This window comes from Melospiza melodia, chromosome 13 (assembly GCF_035770615.1).
Source record: "Melospiza melodia melodia isolate bMelMel2 chromosome 13, bMelMel2.pri, whole genome shotgun sequence".
Taxonomy (NCBI): domain Eukaryota; kingdom Metazoa; phylum Chordata; class Aves; order Passeriformes; family Passerellidae; genus Melospiza; species Melospiza melodia.
Window position 1 is genome coordinate 3,421,838 of NC_086206.1, and position 19,460 is coordinate 3,441,297.

Consider the following 19,460-nt stretch of genomic DNA (forward strand, 5'->3'; position numbering starts at 1 on the left):
ATACATATTTAATATGTATAGTTCAATTTTAATATTGAACTATATTATATATAGTTCAATATTAAAATTGTTTCTATATTATACTTTAACATATAAACTATTTAATTTTTATTTCATTTAATAATGATATAATGTTAAACTGCAATATTATAGTTCAATATCATATTATTATGTATTAAAAATTAGAAAACAATAAGAATCTGCTGTTGCAGCAGGCGTGCGGGGCTCTCGGCGGCAGCGGGGCTCGAACCCGCGGCCCTCCGGCCCGGCCCCGCCGCGGTGTTCCCGGGCAGCGCGGGGCCCTCCGGGCCGCCAGGGGGCGCTGCGCGCGGGCGGGCGGCGCTCGGTCGCGGCGGGCCCGTGAGGAGGCGCGCGGAGCCGCCGCCGTGTCCGTCATGGCGGCGGCGCTGGCGGGGCCGCTGCGCCCCGAGCTGGCGCAGGCCGTGTCCCAGGCGCGGGTCCTGGTGGTGGGGGCCGGCGGCATCGGCTGCGAGCTGCTCAAGAACCTGGTGCTCACCGGCTTCAGCAACATTTACGTGGTGCGGGTCGATGCCGGGGCGGGAGCCGGGGCGGGCGGGCTGGCGGGCGGAGGGAGGCCGAGCCCGGGGCCGCGGTGCCGCTCGGGGGCCGCGGTGTTGGCGGGGCCGCTCCGCCGCCGCGGTGCGTGCGCGGTTTGAAAACGCCCGGGCCCGCCAGAGCCGCCGCGGGACCGCCGGGCCGGGCGCCACAAAGGGGCCGCGGCCTGCGCGCCATCGCCGCCCCCCTCGGGCCGCGCTCCCGCCGGGCTGGGAGCTCCTCCTTCCCCCGCCGAGCTCAGGCCCCTTCCTGCACGGCCGAACCAGCCCGCGGGTGGAACCGCCCGGGACCCCGCGCTGTGCCGCGCTCGCTGCCGGCGGTATCTCGGAAGTCTTCACTTGTGCCGAGTGCCGCCTTTGCCGGGGCTGGGGGCGCGGGACGGGGAGGAATCGCAGCGAGGAACCCCCGGAGGGGTGAACTGCACTTGCAGATCCCGGGCTGTAAACCCGTCAGCGCTGGCGCTTCCCGCGGGCTCCTGCTTTCACTTTTGCTTCCAGATATTAATCTGTGAACGCGTGCGGGAAGGGCAGATGTGAGAGGGTAGTAATGAAAAGAGATCGAGAGAAATACTGTTGGTGAAACTATGATTGCGTGGTGTCCACACCTCTATTGTAGTAAAGAAGAGCAAATGGTTTTACATCCCGCTAGAGCAGAGGTCTGTTTCCTTCAATACCTTTTTAGTAACGTGCTCAGGAGTCACATCTGAGAATTTTGTGACAGGTTGTGAGGAGTTTGGGTTTGCAGCCAGACTTGTTGAGCCAAGCAGCTCGTATCTAAAACCATATCAGCTTCTAGAAGAAAACAGTTACTGGTTTGCCTTGTTCTTCTTACAGCTTGGGCTTTCCTACTGGAATGCTTTTTGAATTTGTAGAATATGCTTAATCCCAAATTTCCCTTTTGGTTTGAGAGCCTATCCAATGTGAACATTGCACCAGGGAAATAAATAACTGCAGAGGAGTGGAAGCATTTTCTGCACTGTTCCTCTCCTTTTCTCCCCTGCTCTGCTGTGTCAGTCGTGTACTCCTGCAGTCCATTACAGCCCAGCTTAAAGCTCCTGGTTTTCCATTTAGTCATTACGCATAAATCTCATCGGGCTGTGCTTTTTGTTTCCCTTGTTATAGTTTGGGGGTTGGCATTGCCTTTCCAGGCTGACTGGGGGCACCCCCGTAACTTAAATACACGTTGGATCTGCCTTCATGTGACAATATTGCTGGCAGTGTTCCATGCAACACAGAAATAATGTTTTGATAACAGGTGGGTAGAAGACAAGGTGAGAGCAAAAGAAGACTTGTAACCCAAAGAGGGAATTTGCTATTAGCAGAATAAAGTGCTTTTGGCAGCATTTGTGATATTGTTGAGAGTTTGCCTCGGTTATTAAATATTAACAAACTTGAAGATCTGAAAATACTTTTTATAAGTAAGTTGTGCTTTTTTTAAAAAAATAAAATCAGTAGTTTTTAATACCAGACAACTAACTAATATGGGACTTAAGTATAGTGTCAAAAGGCATACCCTTGCCCTGTGAATGAAGAACAAAATTTTTTTTTTCAGATCCAGGTCTGAATTAAGAGCATGAATAAAAGTTCTTAAGTGATGATGCCTTTTCTTCCATGTTACCAAAATGGGAGCAGTGTAGTTGCCTTATAAGTGAGCTGTTAAATTCTCATCATTCTCAGCTAGACTGAAGCTTCTGTTGAGGTCTAGTGGTCTCAAGTTTTCCTTCTGGAGAACTCCCTTTGCTCCCTTTAGTTGTAATTCTTGTTCTCAGCAGGAGCTGATGTTGCTTGTCATCTTCTCCAGTTGAAATATTCAAAGCTTTCTGGGTAGTGAAGGTTTTAACAGAGTTTTGCACTTTATTGTTTTCCCTTGAAGTTCTTGGGCTTTCTGGCGTTGGACTAAGCAAGCTGTGTGTCTTTTGAGGAAGGAACAGAGGTAGAAATGTGAATTATGCAAATGCTATTTTCATGAAAAGAGACCAGACTATGGATAGTTACTGTGTTACAGTGGTAGGAATGTTTGCACTCTCAGCTCTATATTTTCAAAACGTTGTATCTTTTTGTTTGCTCTATATCCACAGGTGCTTTTATTAACTGTTGAAATAAAACTCTGTAGCTATTGCAGTTTTTGTTATGTTAAAACTTAGTCCTTCAATTGAAAATACTCCCTTGAGAAAAGAGGTAGATTAATGCTGGGATTTGGATCTCTGGTGCCGAGGTGTTCACTGAGTGTGTACTGAGCTTTGTTCATAACTCAGGTTTGGTTAAACCTGAATTAATAAAGTCAGGAGCTTGTGAGAACAGCCTGAGCAGTCACGTTTAAAGTTCACACTGCACAGTCTGAGTGCTCTCTGGGTAGCTGAAGGTGTTCCTGTGCTGAGTATGTCAGCATCACCTGGGGGAATTTGGGAGAGATATCTCGGATATATCTCAGAAAAATCTCTGAAATATCTCAGAAAAACTCTCACTCCCCTCATTAAAATGTTAAGGACAGGAGACGACTTCTAACAAGAGTTGTTGATCAAAGAATCTTTAATTGCACAAAAAGTGGTGGTAACAAAGGTAGGAATAAATGTCAGAGTTCTAGTTAAATCATTTTAATTCTTGTGGGATTTCTGCTGTTCCTGTGGATATATTAATGAGTGGAAGCATAGCTCTTAGGGGAATTGCAGTCATGGCATCCTTTGTGTGCTCTGTGCTGTGTGTTTTTAAACTTCTGGATTGTGTGATTGGATTTCTCTTTTATAAGTGGACTTTATCATTTGTTAATGTGCACTTAGGCTGTTATCCTGGGTCCAGGCAGTGGCAGCTTTTGCCCTGCATGCAGTGTGTGTGAGATGGCTGAGCAGCCCTGGCTTCCCTGGCTGAGGTGCTCAGAGCTGTGCTCTGTAGGGTGGAAGGACCAGTTGGTGTGGGGCCTTTCCTGGGCTGGGAGGGGCTGCCTGGACCTGTCTGATGGATTTCTGCATTTCCCACCCAGCTTGTGCTCTGCTCCTCAGGAGCTGCTGCTGAAATCCCCACCCTGTGCGAGCAGGGCCGTGGGTGGTGGCTCTGCTCACTGTGTGGGGCTGCAGTTTCAGCTGGGCTCTCTGCAGAAAGTTTGTTCTCGTGTAGCTCTGCACTTCTGTCACAGTCCCCTGCCAGCAGCCAGAGGTGACCACTTGTGCCTCCTCAGGTGCTGTAGGTCTGATGTGACACCTGAAAGGGCTGAGAAGGGGTCTGTAAAGTTTCTGCATTTTGGCCAACTGTCTTTTCTTCAAATTGTGTTATTGGTTTTGTTCCTTTTGTACCAATGAAAGTGAAATGCCTCTCTTGTGTGTTTGTAGATTGATTTGGATACTATTGATGTCAGCAATCTCAACAGACAGTTTCTGTTTCAGAAGAAACATGTTGGAAGATCAAAATCACAGGTAAGGAAAAAGTGAAAGCTCATTACTCAGTATTATTTTATGGATAGTGTTAGAAACTTGTCACAATTTAGTTTCTGCTGGGAGGAGGTAAGTGTTGGTTGGCTGATCATGGCTATCCACAGCATTTCTTTATTAAAGTATTTAAATCTCTTAAGGTAGTCAACTTACTCAATACACAGCTGGTATCAATTCTGTCTTTTAGAAGGAAGGAAGAAATAATAAGTGTTTTTTTTGTTTTCTTTTTTTTTTGTTTTGTTTCTAGGTTGCCAAGGAAAGCGTGTTACAGTTTTGTCCAGAAGCTAATATTATAGCTTACCATGATAGCATCATGAAGTATGTTTGGTTTTAAGCTCTAATTACATGTTTGATTTGCAAGTACTGTGTTATTTAAATGCTGCAATGGTGTGCTTTAAGGTATTTTGCAAAGCTTCCTCAGTAAGGAGAAATAGCTGTAAATGTGAACTACCATGCACTTGAGTGGGAGTGTGGCTTTTGCATGGGTTTTAAGGTCTGGTAGTAAGCTCTAGTAATTTGTTTGTGTCTGTTTTTCATTTTATTGGCAACATTTGCCATGAGTTTCTACTCTGTAAGGATGTCCTGAAGTCTTGAGCAATAATTAAATTAAGAGACATGTGAATCCTGAGACTGTGATTAACAAAATTAAGTCCTCTCTGTGTGTGTAGGTAACTGTCATTTATATATGCCCCAAGCTGTTGAAATTTAGTCTTTATGAGCTGCAACCAATGAGTAGAGTACAAGATTATGTAGGTTTCCATTAGCTGTTCCTCATGTTTTAATTTATATTTGCCCCAGTTTCTGAAAGAGCTAATATTCTGTACCATGGAAGTTTGAACTCTGATGTTGCTATTAGCCAGTGAAACACTGACTCACTGCTTCCTTCTCCTGAAACTGTTAATCCTGTTTCCTCTTTTCTCTCTCTTCTTCTGCACCTTCTTGTTTCAGTCAGAAAAATGCACCATAAAGATAACTGAAGTGTCAGGATTTAAGGTGCCATGTGTTGGCTCCTCAGGGTACGGCCACACAGTCAAACCAGTGGAGCTATCACAGCACAATGAATTATGCACAGTCTGATGGGCTGTGGTAATTACAGTGTGCATGTTTTAGCTACAGCTGATGGTTTTTAAGGTCAGTTACCACAGCTCAGCCAATTTACTCATTAGGTCAGAGTAGTTTAATCACTTTCCCTTGTCTGCCTGTTTCATTGGTCAAATTAGTACTAATTGCAGTAGCTTCCTTCCAGCAGCATAAAATTCATGCTTTCACCCAGCTTTAAAGTGGGTGGAAGACAAATGGGGCAGTTAAAGGGTAGCTAAATTTATAAATGTGTAAGATGTGCAATTTATCACATTGGTTGCATGTGTAGAGTTTCTGTTGTGCAGTAGTAACCAGGAGCTTGGATGTGCCATTTGAAATGTTTTTTTTGTTTTCCATAGCCCTGACTATAACGTAGAGTTCTTCCGCCAGTTTACGTTGGTTATGAATGCTCTGGATAACAGAGGTGAAGTTTTCACTGATTTTATATTGCACATGTAGCTCCTTCCCTGCTGCAGTGTCCTTTGAATAACAGGCATCCTCCTAACCCATCTGCAGCTGCACTGAGCCTCGTGGGCTTTGCTAGAGAGTGAAGGGGTGGTTAGTGCTTCTGCAGGTGCTCTGAAAGGAAATGTGCCCTGCTAATTCTGCTTCATGGGACCTGCTGGGTACTGTGGGTGCAGGGTGGCTGTAATCAGCTGGTTTGCTGTGTTTGTTAATGTCCATGTGAGAATGGGAAATGGGGCTTTGTGAAAATGCTCTATAGAGAAACAAGGTATGTTAAAGATAAGTGCATAGGATGCTAGTTTGAATTTGGAGAAGCAAAACTTCTTTTTTCTTAACTATTCAAATTTTTTCTTTAAAACCCTCTTGATTTGCAGCTGCCCGTAACCATGTGAACAGGATGTGTCTGGCTGCTGATATTCCTCTTATAGAGAGTGGAACTGCAGGCTACCTGGGACAAGTAACTGTTATCAAAAAGGTTAGGGGGGTGTCACCCTTGCCATTGGCTATTTTAGACAACAGGGAGGGGGTGTTTGGAGATAGAGTTACAGCTCATCTGTTAATAGCCCAAATGATCAGTAGCCTTCTCAGAGTGACAAGTAAATGCTTCATTTTTCACAGGGAGTGACAGAATGTTATGAATGTCAGCCTAAACCAACTCAGAAAACTTTCCCAGGCTGCACCATCCGAAACACGCCCTCAGAGCCTATCCATTGCATTGTGTGGGCCAAGTATTTGTTCAAGTAAGTACTTTTTTAAAGAAACAGGTACTGTGGTTCATTCTTTTGGTTTCTAAACACACAGAGAAAGAAATAAAATTGACACACTTTAAAAAATTATTATAATGGATTTTAAATTAATTTTAAATTTATTTAGATAGATTATGGTGAAACCTCCAGTTCCTTGACCTGGGTGCTGGGGTGGTTATAAAGATGGAAGGTTGATTAGTATTTGGGCTTTGCTCTAATAGCACAAAAAATCTGGCAGAGTAGTCTGGCACAGCAGTGTAGGTTAAGGTTGCTTTATTATTCATCTTTGTATGAAGTAAGCACATTTTTCAGTTTAATGCATGTTTTAACAAGTTTGTTGGAATCTTGGATATCCCAGAGGTTCTAAAAATGCATTTAGTACTGCAGTGTAAATGTTAGGCTGAATATTGGATGAGCTACTGAGTGAATTATACAGAAAACTGTTTTGCTGAATTCACTTTCATATTGGGCATTTTGTGTTGCCCATGTTAAGTCCACGTGTGATGAATCCCAGCATGTTAAAAAGCAATGTATGAAGTGGCAGTCTGTCTGAAAGCAAGAATCATAAAATTAATATATATCCATTAGCAAATATATGAGTCTTTAACCACATATGCTGAAATTCTGGTCTTGTTGTTCTTAATTATTATATAGCCAGTTGTTTGGAGAAGAAGATGCTGATCAAGAAGTCTCACCTGACAGAGCTGATCCTGAAGCTGCCTGTGAGTGTGATATAACTGGTGGCTTGCCCTGTTACTGAAACGTTCTGTTTCAGAGATTATAACTCCTTTCTGTACATTTCTTAAGCTTAGAGAGTTCAGCTCAGTTTTCTTTAAAGAAGATTCTGTTTCTGGCCTCTGGGAGGCTTGTTTTTGGAACAGATATTTGTAGTCACTCTGCAATTCCCACTCCTTGCTGAGGGTTTGCAAGGAAACTTCAGGAATTGTGTTTGAGCTTTTCTAGCCTGCAACACTTGAGCATTAATCTACATAGGAAGTGTGTCCATTTTGAGTGATATTTTTAGAGCTATTCATTATTTCTCTGTAAGGACAGTTATCATAGTTCCTATGAGGTGAATAAGCATCATTGTTGGTTGCTTCTTTTGGATCCTTTGATAGATGAATGGACTTGGGAGGGGGAGCTTAGAGGATCCTCCGACTCTTCAAATGCTTTGAGCATCAGATAGTGATCACTGGACAGGTTGTCCCTACAGGAAGTGCAGAATGAAATAGGTGAGTCTTAACAAGAGTGGCAATATAAAATCACTCAAAACAATGGCTGAGGTAGTTGACAGGTAGCAAATGCAATGCCACTTATTTAAGTAAAGACAGCAGGGCAGTTCCAGGGGTGCTGAGCTGGAGCCTGGTGTCTGCAGTGACAGACTGCCCATGGTCAGGGTGCTGTGGTCACACAGGGTGGCACTGTCCACGTTTGACCCCAGCTGGCAGCTCAGCACTGCACAGCCCTCACTCACTGCCCTGCCCAGAGCAGGGAGAGCCACACAAAATTAGGGAGCCTCACAGGCTGGGGTAAGAGCAGCTAATAATGGGAACAAATGTGTAATACTATTGATCACAACTGGAATAAAGAGAGGGGGGATAAAATTCAAGACAAACAAGTGACTGCCCACTGGCCAGTGGCTGCTCAGCCAGTCCCCAGGCAGAGATCAGCCCCTCCCAGCCAACTCCCCCAGCTGATGTGCTGAGTAGGATGTTCTGAGGTCTGGAATATCCCTGTGCTCAGTTCAGGTCAGCTGTGCTGGCTCTGCTCCCTCCCAGCTCCTTGTGCTCCTGCTCACTGGCAGAGCACAGGAAACTGGAAAGTCCCTGACTTGGAGTCACCTCTTGGCAGCAGCTGAAACATCAGCCTGTTACCAACATTATCTCCTGCAGAACCCAAAACACAGCACTGGGCTGGCTACTAGAAAGAAAATTACCTCTCTCCCAGCCCAAACCAGGACATCCAGGGAAGAGTTAATGCAACATTTATAAGGGAAGTTGTGCCCAGCAGGGCTCTGTGGGTCCCTGGAAGGAATCAGCAAGCCTGTGTAGTGTGTGTCTGGTTTAGGCTGCTCTGAATGTCCAGGGGGCAGACCCAAAAACTGTTGAGTGGAATCTGAGGGACATAAGCAGCCAAGGGGACAAAAAAGGCTGAAGATCCTGAAGTGGATAAACTACTTGAATGATAAAGGTAAATGGTGATTGGAGGAGTCTCAGATGGGAGATGTGTGCTGTTCGGCACAGGTGATTAGGCAAAGTCACTCAGAGTCAAAAAGATGAGACCTAACTTCGAAAAGTAGTAAAATGCTTTGCAATACAGAATAACTGGGCAATGGTAGATGAGGCAGATAAATATGAAATAATGCAAATGATGCATTGGTGAAAGAGGGGAAACATTCCCAAATTTACACATAAAGTGATGGTCTCTGAGTTGATTTTTCTCATTCAGTCAAGATGTTAATAAATAGTTCTATGAAAACATCAATCTGATTATTAGAAATCATGATAGCAACTGTTGGAGGTGACTAGGAAAGAAAGAAAATTATTTGTATCTTTACAGAGATTTTTTTTTGTTTAAAAAGAACCAGAGATAGGAAACTGATTTTGTTTGTTTGTTTTAAAAACCCAACCAAACTAAGACTCTTTAGCTAGAAAAGAGACTGCTAAAAGGACTGGTAAGACATTTCTGAAGTAGCAACATTATGTGGAAAAAAATAGTGGGAAACAATTGTTCATTGTTTCTGCCAATAAAGGAGTTGGGTGATACCAGGTTAAGTCAGTGAGTTGCAGTTTCAGAGGCAAAGAGGAACAAACACACTGTGCCTAATTCAGCTTTTGTTGGGTGCAATAAAGCCATTTTATGCTCCCTGCATAATTTTGGTAATCGACTCTGGGGGTAATATTTGGATAGGATTTATTTTTAAATTTAAAATATTGGTTATCACTTTGTTAATAGGGGAGCCAGCAGAAGCAGAAGCCAGAGCATTAGCATCCAATGAAGATGGTGAGATTAAACGTGTTTCAACTAAGGAGTGGGCTAAATCCACTGGCTATGATCCAGTTAAACTTTTTACTAAGGTATGTTCTTTACACCAAATAAATGTCTTTATTTGAAATGCATGAGGTTGTGTAAAGTTAAATCAAACTTGAGCATTACTTTTCATGGGAAAGGGTCTGTTTGACATCTGGAATTGCAGTGGGCATAATCAGAACCAATCTGATGACCTAAAAGCTGTCAGTCATCTGTGCAATATCAGGCTCTGGCATAAGGAAAGACAAACTGATTTAGTTGTTTTTGTTCTACATAGTTACTGAAAGTGGATAAGTAGAAGAAATGAGCTTGAATGTAATGTTCATAGGTAGCAATAACTTTTCTTTGGGAATTCATTGGCATGTTCATTCATTTGTCTCAGAGAGGGCATACAAAGAACTGTAGGGATGGCTTCAGTAGACAGGTAAACCACTCTTTGAACTACTGTTTCTTGATTTTTCACTTTACTCCTCCCCAGATTAATCAGAACTATGTCTACTCTATGCAATGAGTATTAGAGAGTAGGGACTAAGATTGTAGAATCTATTTTTATGTAGTTGAAAATACTGTCAAGGAGAAAATCATAACCTCATCAATGTAATGCTGATTTTTCAGTGTCTTTTTTCCTCCCTTTAATTTGATTTTTTTTCATGTTTCCAGCTTTTCAAAGATGACATTAGATATCTGCTGACAATGGATAAGCTGTGGAGGAAAAGAAAGCCTCCAGTGCCACTGGACTGGGCTGAGGTACAAAAGCAAGGTAACTGTCCCTCCTCCTACTGTACACTTGTAAATAATACCTGCTGCTTATTAATGCATCTCTGTGATATTTACTTTTTTTTTACTGCCACAGTTGAGATCTGATAATGAACATATTAATTCTTTACATTTCCTAAAGATTTCAATTTTTTCTCTGTATAGACAACACTTTCTCTAAGACTGTTTTGCAGTTGTTGTTTTAGATGCTCAGTATTGGCAGTAGAAAACACACATTTAATAAAATTATGTCAGCTTATTCTAGGACACCTTACTGTAAGCAATTAAAAGATTTATCTCTGCAAGTTGTTTGGTTGAAAATTTATGTTTGCTGTAACTTGTGCATGTTTAGGTGACTGATAGCACAGCTGTAGTTTCAGTTTTAAAAGCAGATTTGTTATAAAATGTTTGGGCTACTGCTGGTTAAGGATATTATTCTTCAATTTAGAAAATACTGAATTCTGCTGAATTTGTAAAGTTATTTGAGATAACTTCTGTGGAATTTACAAATATTCCTGATTTTTTTTTTCTCCTTTTCCCCAAAGAGCAAAACGTACCTGACCAGCAGAATGAGAGCTCTGCAGTGCTGAAGGATCAGCAGGTTCTCAATGTCAGGAGCTATGCAGACCTGTTTTCAAAGAGTGTTAAAACCCTGAGTCTTCACCTGGCTGAGAAGGCTGATGGAGAAGCCCTTATATGGGATAAGGTTAGTTTGCAGTGTTCTTCACAAGTGATACTACTTAACACAAAACTATCTGGCACCTTATGGAAACAGTTTCCATATGTAAAGAAATTCATTCTTTAAATGCTATATTGTGTCAGTCACTGAGGGTAGGGAGTAACTGCTGTGCTGTGAATTACTTAATTCACCAAATTCTCCAGCTCATAAAAGCACAAATTCACAAGTATTTGTCGTGTTTTGATTTTTGAAAATATTTAAATAATGCAGCTTCATTTCTCCCTTATCTGTTTCCAGTGCATGCTCTTAGCCAGGTGTCAGTAGCTGGGGGTTTACTGAGGTTATGAGCAATCAGCTGATGATGGGTGTGCAACACAAATTCTGTTGAAGAAGACAAGAACTTTCTTTTTTATCACCACACACAGTATCACTTCAGTCAGTTATCATTTGGCATAAGAAAAAGCAGTCTGTAAATGGGGGGGAGGCAAAATATTAGAATATTATTACAACCAATAGTACAAATACTTCTCTCTGAAACACCCGGTGTTTGAAACTGATTCACAGTTAAAATTCAATGTTGAAAACGTTTGAAACATTGTAAGACTTAGGATTTAAACATTTTTATAATGTACAAGGTATTTTATTAGTACAGATATACTAATTTGCTACTGAAATACATGTTTAGAATCTGTAGTTAGTATTTAAAGTGTTACTGATCTGAGTACACCATCTGAAAGAGGAAGTATATTGAATTTGAAATGAAATTTTTGTACAGGTGGGGTTTTTTTCTAATTCTGGCTTTCAAGGTTTTAGGAACCATGTGTAGCAAAGTCTTTCTAATGAGTAATCTGATTTTTAAATGGTTTTTGTATTGACTTCTTTTTAGGATGACCCTTCTGCCATGGATTTTGTCACTGCTGCTGCAAACCTCAGGATGCATGTGTTTGGAATGAACATGAAGAGCAGATTTGATATCAAGTGTAAGGATAAAATGGAACATTGTTTTATTTAAATTACAATCTTCTTTTTTTCTTCTGCTGTTAAAAACCTGCATACTGGTTTGTTTTGCAGCAATGGCAGGAAATATTATCCCAGCTATAGCCACTACCAATGCAGTGATTGCTGGGCTGATAGTGCTGGAGGGTTTGAAGATTTTATCGGGGAAAATAGATCAGTGTAGAACGGTAAGTGAGAATAAAATGCTTTTGCTTTCCTGCTATTTATTATTTGTTTAAAAGTTACATTTAACATTTTTTCACTGTTGTGTAGTTTTACTGTCCCTCACTTGTTGCTTCAGTAGATTCTGAATATGCTGGGAACTTTCAGTCACAATGAAAAGAGAAGTGCAGGTCTTAAGGATCTGTAAATTCCTGTGAGTTAATAGAAATGTACTGTGAGACTCCTGCTCAGCAGGCACAGCACAGAGGAGTAGGAAACAACACAGCCTGTCAGACAGGACAAGAAATCTGCAGGAAAAGAGGCTTTAGACATGCTGCTGATTACAGAATAACCTGATTTCTTCTTGTCTGTCCTCAAGATTTTTCTGAACAAGCAGCCAAATCCCAGGAAGAAGCTGTTGGTTCCTTGTGCTTTGGATCCACCAAATCCCAATTGTTATGTATGTGCAAGTAAGCCAGAAGTGACTGTGAAACTTAACACACACAAAGTTACTGTGTTGACACTCCAGGATAAGGTAAATCTTGAGCTACAGTTACAGCTTTCATTTCAAATCTAATACTGTAAATTATTAAAATTAGGTATTTGCTGTAGTGTATTATACACAGTGTATTTTGACCTGGCATCTCCTGTTTATATTTACTATACATTTCTCTCAGCTACAAGAAGAGCTGATTAGCCATATGCTTCTTGCCCATCTGTGTTGTATGTCTTGTGAAAGTATGTTTGTATTTTGTAAATTTTGGTGGTTTTAAAACCTATTCGTATCTGAGAGCAAAAAAATGAAATTTGCGTTTCAGTTGAGTGTTCAGTAGCTACATTACAGTTGTGGTCACAATTGGTTTGTAATCCTGTCATTTTATGAAGTATTCAAAGAAAATTTTCTAGCTTATATGAACCTGTATCAGACCTCAAAAATATAACAATTTTGTTTGTGGAAGTGAACAAAAAAGTATAGGCTTTCAGTAGATGCCTGAAAATGAGCCAGAATAATAAAATCAACAAATTCAGGGTTTTTTTTTAATAAATCTTTTTAAGTCAGAGATTTAATATATTTTAATATATTTACATTTTCAGATACTGAAAGAAAAATTTGCTATGGTAGCACCAGATGTACAAATAGAGGATGGAAAGGGAACTATCCTGATCTCTTCAGAAGAAGGTGAAACAGAAGGTATGTATGCTCCTGAGGGTCTGGGATAAGAGTCCTCAAACCCTTGGAACAGACTCTGCAGAGTAGGTGTGTAGCAGACATTGCAGTGCTCACCCTGTGCATTAGTGTTTGAGGAGGGTTTGTGAGTGTTGGGAGTGGCTTGAGGACAGCCAGGGCTGTTGTGTGCAAGCTGCATGTGCAGCTCAGCTTTCCTGCACGAAGCACTGCTCAGCTGGTGTGTCAGGATTCCTCTCAGGAACAGGCACCCCTGCATTTGCCAGCTCATAGGTGCTGCTCTGTTCATGATGCCACAAAGCATCTCCAAAATATTCCCAAATGCAGTAATTGTGAAGTGCTTGAACAGGATGGCATGAGGAGTAAATAAATCAAACATCATAAGTAGCTTCAACTCCTAATAGGCTTAAATGTCAGCTTTTAATTTAAATGTAGCTAATACATGTTAATCCTATGTTCTTACATAAAAGTTCTGGAGTACTCCATATTTATTCAGGTGTAAAGATCTTTCTATAAATAGCTCTGTACACTGCAAGTTTTTACTGTTTTTGTAGCAAATAACCACAGGAAGTTATCAGACTTTGGAATTCGAAATGGCAGTCGACTACAAGCAGATGATTTCCTCCAGGACTACACTCTGTTAATCAATGTGCTTCACAGGTAAGGATTCTGAAATCAATGTTTTGTGTATATACATGGAATGGTTCCACAGGGAATTTTTCACTCACAATTTAAATACATGAACAAAGTTGAAAGATTAAGCTGCTGAAAGGAAATATAAAGGCAAAAGAGGAATGGTTATTTCTTATTAAATTATAGTTTAAGGGGTTTTGTTTTGTGTCTTTTTTGTTGTAGTCTTGTTTGGTTGTTGTTTTGTTTTTTATAGTGATAAGTGAAAGAGGTTTATTTCAGTAATTTGTTGTTACACAACATAAGAATACATTGCAAAAACAAATTAACATGTGGGGCAACCGACAAGCAAGAAACTGGCATTAAAAAAAAAAAAACTAAAATCTAGAAAGGCAAAAAAACCCCAGCCTGCTGGGATAATAGATGCTCTCCTTGAACCTGTGTTCAGAAGTCCCTCTGAGCTCACTGGGGTGAGTGTTTAACCCTGGGGAGGTAACAGACACACAGAAACTCACACTGCATGTTCAGTGGGAGGAGGGCTGTGCTGTTAGGGAAGAAAGGTAAGCTCAGGCAATGGTTTTTCTGATTCCTAAGCATTTGGAGTTGGTAGCACTGGGTGGAATAGTGTTTAGGAATAGACAAAGCATAAATTATAAAAGAGGACTGAACAGATTTTCCTCTTTTTCGGTATGTTTTCTCATTTTGTCACAGTTACAGCGTGCTCTAATGCTTGAATTGGTTGTTTGTTGTGTAAAAGACAGGATTTTATTTTCTGGCTGTTTAAAAGCATGTGTATTTTTCTGCAGTGAAGACCTAGAAAAAGATGTAGAATTTGAAGTTGTTGGTGATGCCCCTGAAAGAATTGGCCCTAAACCATCAGAACCAGCATCCAGGAACATTAGCAATGGTAGTGATGATGGAGCACAGCCCTCAACATCAACAGGTAATCAGCAGTAATCAATATTAAACAAAGCAGTCCTTCTCTAGTGCAGTCCAGTTAAAGTTGTCTTCAGTTGTGTGATTGAACTTTGCCAACACACAGTAAAAGACATTTAAGTTGCCTCTCTGTATAACTAACAGTAAATAGAAAAATGCACATTTACAATTTTTACAAAGAGACAGAAGGACAGAAATGTATAGTACATAAACTTTGAAATTCTTACTTACCTGGTGTTCCTTTGCCTGTAAGATACGTGCACAGATTTAAGACACAAAGTAAGTAGTTCCTTCCCTCTTGTTTGAAGGAAAACTAAATTTTAAGAGTATTGCTAAAAATTCCTCTAAATTGTATTAGAAATTGCATAATTTAATACGTTTTTACAGTGAATTTGTGTTTAAAACCAAACAAAATCCTCTAGATGTCTTGAAAGTTCACATTTGGCTCTCCCCTTCTTCATACTCTCCGTTGTTGTCCTTTAGCTCTGTAAGTCTGCTCACCCTTCCACTTCTCCCTCTCTTTGACACCTCTCTCTCCTGAAATGTGGCCTCTCCTGGAGTTCTGTGAGGGCAGTCAGGAAAGGAGAGGCTGCTCTAGAGCTTGCTGGGTGCAAAACTTCTATTCCCAGCAACTGCTGCAGACAGCAGCAATTCTTTGGCTTTGTAAATGAAAAAAAAGTGCTAACTAATGCATTTCCCATACTTTTGGCTTATTGCAGTATTTTCCACACCTGTAGTGAAGAATGAACACCAGTGTAAAAATCATATTTTATAGTAACTTCAGGCACATTTAAGAAACTCTTGTGTGGATGTGACAGTCTGGTCAGAGAGATAAGCTTTCCCATGAATGGGTCTGAGGGAGCTGGAGAGAAAGAACTGTAAACAATCTGCAGGTGGTTTTTAACAAACTGTTTTCCCATAGAGATGCTTGCCAAAGGGGTGGTTTCTTAATTAACCAACGGTGATGGTGTTTTGATTAAAGGACCCATCAGGTCCACCTGTAGTGAACTAGAGTGTAAAAAGGAATGGGTTGCACCTTCTGAGAATGCCTGGAGTGTGTCACTCGTTTCTCTGTATCATTTCTGACTCAACAGTGACACTCTTGCAGTTGCATGGCAAAGAATGCTTCAATTTTTATGTAGGAAAACTGGTTTGAGAGTAGCCTGCATCCACTGCAGGATCCATTTGAATCTCAGGCACCTCTTTTGCAGCTCCAGAGCAGGAGGACGTGGTGATTGTTGACTCTGAGGACGAAGGCACTTCCAGCAACGCTGCGGATGCGGAGAGCAGGAGCCGCAAGAGGAAGCTGGAGAAGGGCTGTGAGTGTGGAGGGGCCAAGAGATCTCGGGCTGAGCAGGAGCAGGATGACCTGATGATCGTGGAGTCTGAGGATGAGGGGGCTGCCAGCAGCCTGGGCGAGGAGGAGAGCAGGAGCCACAAGAGGAAACTTGAAGAGAAAGGCTGCGAGTGCGTCGGGGCGAAGAGCGTGTGCTGAGCTAAGAGCAAGATGAAGAGCATTGGGGGAACCTCCACGGGCCCCTTGGCAAAGTGATTCACATAATGTCATACTGTAACAGCAGATTGTGCTGGGATGTGAAAAATGTCCAGAACTAGACTAACTCTAAGGTCTTGGTTCAAAGTGGATACCAAATAATTTGTGTCTGTTTCTCTCGATGATAAAGCTCTTGTATCAATAGACTCAGAAAGGTTTTTCTGTATTCCATATATAAATGTAGTGGAAATATAGTCTGTGAATACCTACAGATAAGTATTTACCTAAACATGAAAACAGCATGGTATTTTTGTGTAAATACCTTTTAGGTATTGTACAACAGGACAAAAAAAACCCTGCTTTTGTTTAGTGAAAGGGCCATCACCAGATGCCCACATTTTAAGCAACTACATTTTTTTTTTTTCAGTGATTACCTTTAAAGTTTCCCAGCAGTGGCCTGCCTGCATATTTGCTTATCCCTTTCTGAGGCCATGTTGCAAGTGTGACTGCTCCACCTCCAGCATTCACAAAATCACAGATGCTTGAAGAATTAACATTTTTAGCCTAGTCCTAAACATTTTTCACACCCTGAACAAGTAAAGAAAATCCAACAAAGCAAATTAGTGCCACATTCTAACAGTGTTCTTAAACATCAGCTGGCACTATGTACATTTCTGTAAAACTGTTAATTTACTCCAGTTTTTCAGCTCGTACTGCCTGGTATGTCAGTGTAAGAAGCAAATTTTTGTGTATTGTTACAGTTTCAGGTTATTTATATTTGATGTTTTGTAAACTCAGATACTACTACTATACTGTACATCTGATGGACCAAATAAATAACATCTGAAATACTTGCTATATTTGCTTGCACAGTCCAAAATTATGCTGACTTATGGGATTTTACAATGTATAGCCTTCAAAAATTACTGTATTATTTCCATTTTTCTAAACATAACCTAGTAGTACAGAACTTAAGCTTCACTTGTTTGAGGTGAAAGGGGAATTTTTTTAATAAAACTTTTGTGAATGTTTTTTCTTGGACAATCAGTTATTGGGCTCTTCAGCTGCAGCAGCTGCACCACCACATACATGGTTTCACCACCTCATGCCTTCTGAAGGAAAAAAACTCTGATTTTTATATGTTACACCTTGTGTGTAGGACAAAAGTGTCATGTTTAGAATCAGTGTCTTAAATCCTGCTGCATTTGTGTTGGTAACTCTCAAAACTGTCACTGTTGGCTTTCAGAATGCATTAATTGGCCATTTCTGTCACTGTACCAAAAGAATCTCCCACTTTTGTGCCAGGGACCCAGAACTGCTCCCAGTCCCGGGTGAGTGTGCAGTGAGCCTTCCAGAGCACAGCAGATGAATAGCAAGATTTAGTCTCACAGTCTGCAGGCTGAGAGAATTGTAAAGCAAATGTGAGTTTTACAGGAGAAGGTTAAAAAACAAAGGCCAGCTCATCATTGTGTTAAAATTGCCAATGCTGTGCAAAACGGCTTCTACAAGGCAATTAATGTTTTATTTCTTCTTTTAGGCAGTAACAATCATATGCAGTGGCTTGTTTGGAGGCGTAATAGTGAAATCCTTTTGAGTGAGTTGCTGCTTGGCTGGCAGGAGTGCAGACTGAGATAAAGATGTAAATAAGGTGTTAGAGAAAAGATTGCAGTGCTACAGTGGAAAACTTCTTGCCATAAACAGCTGAAGCATGAGAGTTTAATGACATCTTCCAAAAATTAAGACTGACATATTTTGGGTTTAAGCTTTTTTAAAAATAAAATTACTGCTTTATTTCACTTTCTAACTTTTTTTAAAGCACCAGTAGAGGCTACAATCCTGGTAATTTACTGCATTGGTTTTACTGAAGTTGAGATTGTGAGTTGGAAGTTGAGTGGAGTATGAGCTGGACTGAAATGTCACTGACAGATTCAAGGGTGAAAAAAGTAGGGGGGTGGCTGCTCCTCAAGTTATTGCTTGTTTATTGTTCTTAACCTTGTGCCATCATTTGGTTTGCAGCATGCAGGGCCAGAATGAGCTGCACAAGCCATGCCTGGTGATGCATTTGGAAGGTGCAGTTGTGCTGCTCGTGCCTGGGCAGTGCTCCTGAGAATGCTCCTGCACCCCTCCTGTCACATCCTTTGCAGTGAAGGATTTTTAATGTGTTTCCTTTCCACAGGCTGCTCCCACAGAACATGGGACAGCTCTTGGCTGCTCTGGTCAGTTCTTTGGAAGTTGGGCAATACAGAATGAGCCACTAAATGCAAACTGCTGCTGTGCAGAGTGAAAAGCTGCTTTTCAGAACTGGTGGAGTATGTGTCCTTAATTGGCTGCTAGGCACCAACATTGTATTAATGTAGAATTTTCCAACTTCAACTTTCCTTTGCTCTTTAGAAAAAAATAAAAATAGAAGTGTTAATTAAGTTTTCAAGTAATTTAAAAGCCCTCCATTTTTCAAATGACAATTTGTTCAGCTTCTAATAGCAGGAATGGTCATATGGAAGGAGGTAGTGTTGCAAGGCACAAGATCTAAATGTTAAAATGGAGAAATTCTTCCCAGTGCTTTGGCTCAGCAACCTAATGTAGGTTCTGTCTTCACTAACAGTTTTGGAGCCCGGCTCATTAAATCAGTCTACAAACTGCTGTTTGCAGTGATATAAATTGGCTCTGCTGTCACACAGGGTTCTCAAGTTGTTCTCATGCAAAATTCTCTAATGCAGATAAGCTTTTCTGGCTGCTTTTACAGAGACAGTTCTTGATGCTTGCATTTTTAATTTACTTAGTGAATGTGAGTGCCATGTATGGACAAGAAAATACAGACTATTACAGAATGTACCTATGTGCATGCTTTTAATTCAATATGCCTTTTCTGCAGCAGAGCATGGAAAGGAATATTGACCATTAATGATTGACAGCAGTTAACCAGAGATTCATTAAGGTGTTCTGAGGGAGGGTGAAGGAATTCCCAAAGCGTTGAATCACCTTGATGAGGCAAATGATAACCATTCAGGAGAAAGAGCTCTGGGGCCCTGGTGACAGCCAGCCCTGTGCCAGCCCATTTCCTAACGAGCCACTGCAACTTGTAGGTGACCATTTAGTGTTTGTGGTGTTTCTGTGTGACATTTTAGCTTTCCTTTATGAAACCATTCCATAGCTGAATCGCAGAGAGAGGTGCATCCTTTCCTGGCCTCTGACAGCTGGGAGAAGATTGATGTGCCATTTCAAGTTCTGACCTTTACAACAAAGGCCTCTTGCTAACTATTTATTAGATTTCAGAAGATAAAATCAGCTTGTATTCAGTCTGTAGA

The 19,460-nt window shown here is 41.2% G+C and overlaps 1 protein-coding gene across 2 annotated transcripts; it reads left to right on the top strand.

Annotated features, from left to right (window-relative positions):
- Window positions 1–394: 394 nt before the first annotated feature.
- UBA2 (ubiquitin like modifier activating enzyme 2) lies at window positions 395–17,187 on the top strand. 2 transcript variants are annotated; one of them, XM_063167626.1, is made up of 17 exons: window positions 395–539; window positions 3,899–3,982; window positions 4,245–4,315; window positions 5,437–5,501; window positions 5,917–6,017; window positions 6,161–6,282; window positions 6,943–7,010; window positions 9,244–9,365; window positions 9,979–10,078; window positions 10,620–10,780; window positions 11,640–11,733; window positions 11,825–11,937; window positions 12,291–12,446; window positions 13,007–13,103; window positions 13,652–13,757; window positions 14,534–14,670; window positions 15,875–17,187. In XM_063167626.1, the coding sequence occupies exons 1-17, from the start codon at window positions 396–398 to the stop codon at window positions 16,156–16,158; spliced, it is 2,025 nt and encodes a 674-aa protein (XP_063023696.1). In that variant the 5' UTR covers window position 395; the 3' UTR covers window positions 16,159–17,187. The 2 variants fall into 2 exon arrangements, with proteins under 2 accessions (XP_063023696.1, XP_063023697.1); XM_063167627.1 differs by lacking the exons at window positions 395–539; window positions 4,245–4,315 and having other exon boundaries at window positions 3,902–3,982.
- Window positions 17,188–19,460: the final 2,273 nt, after the last annotated feature.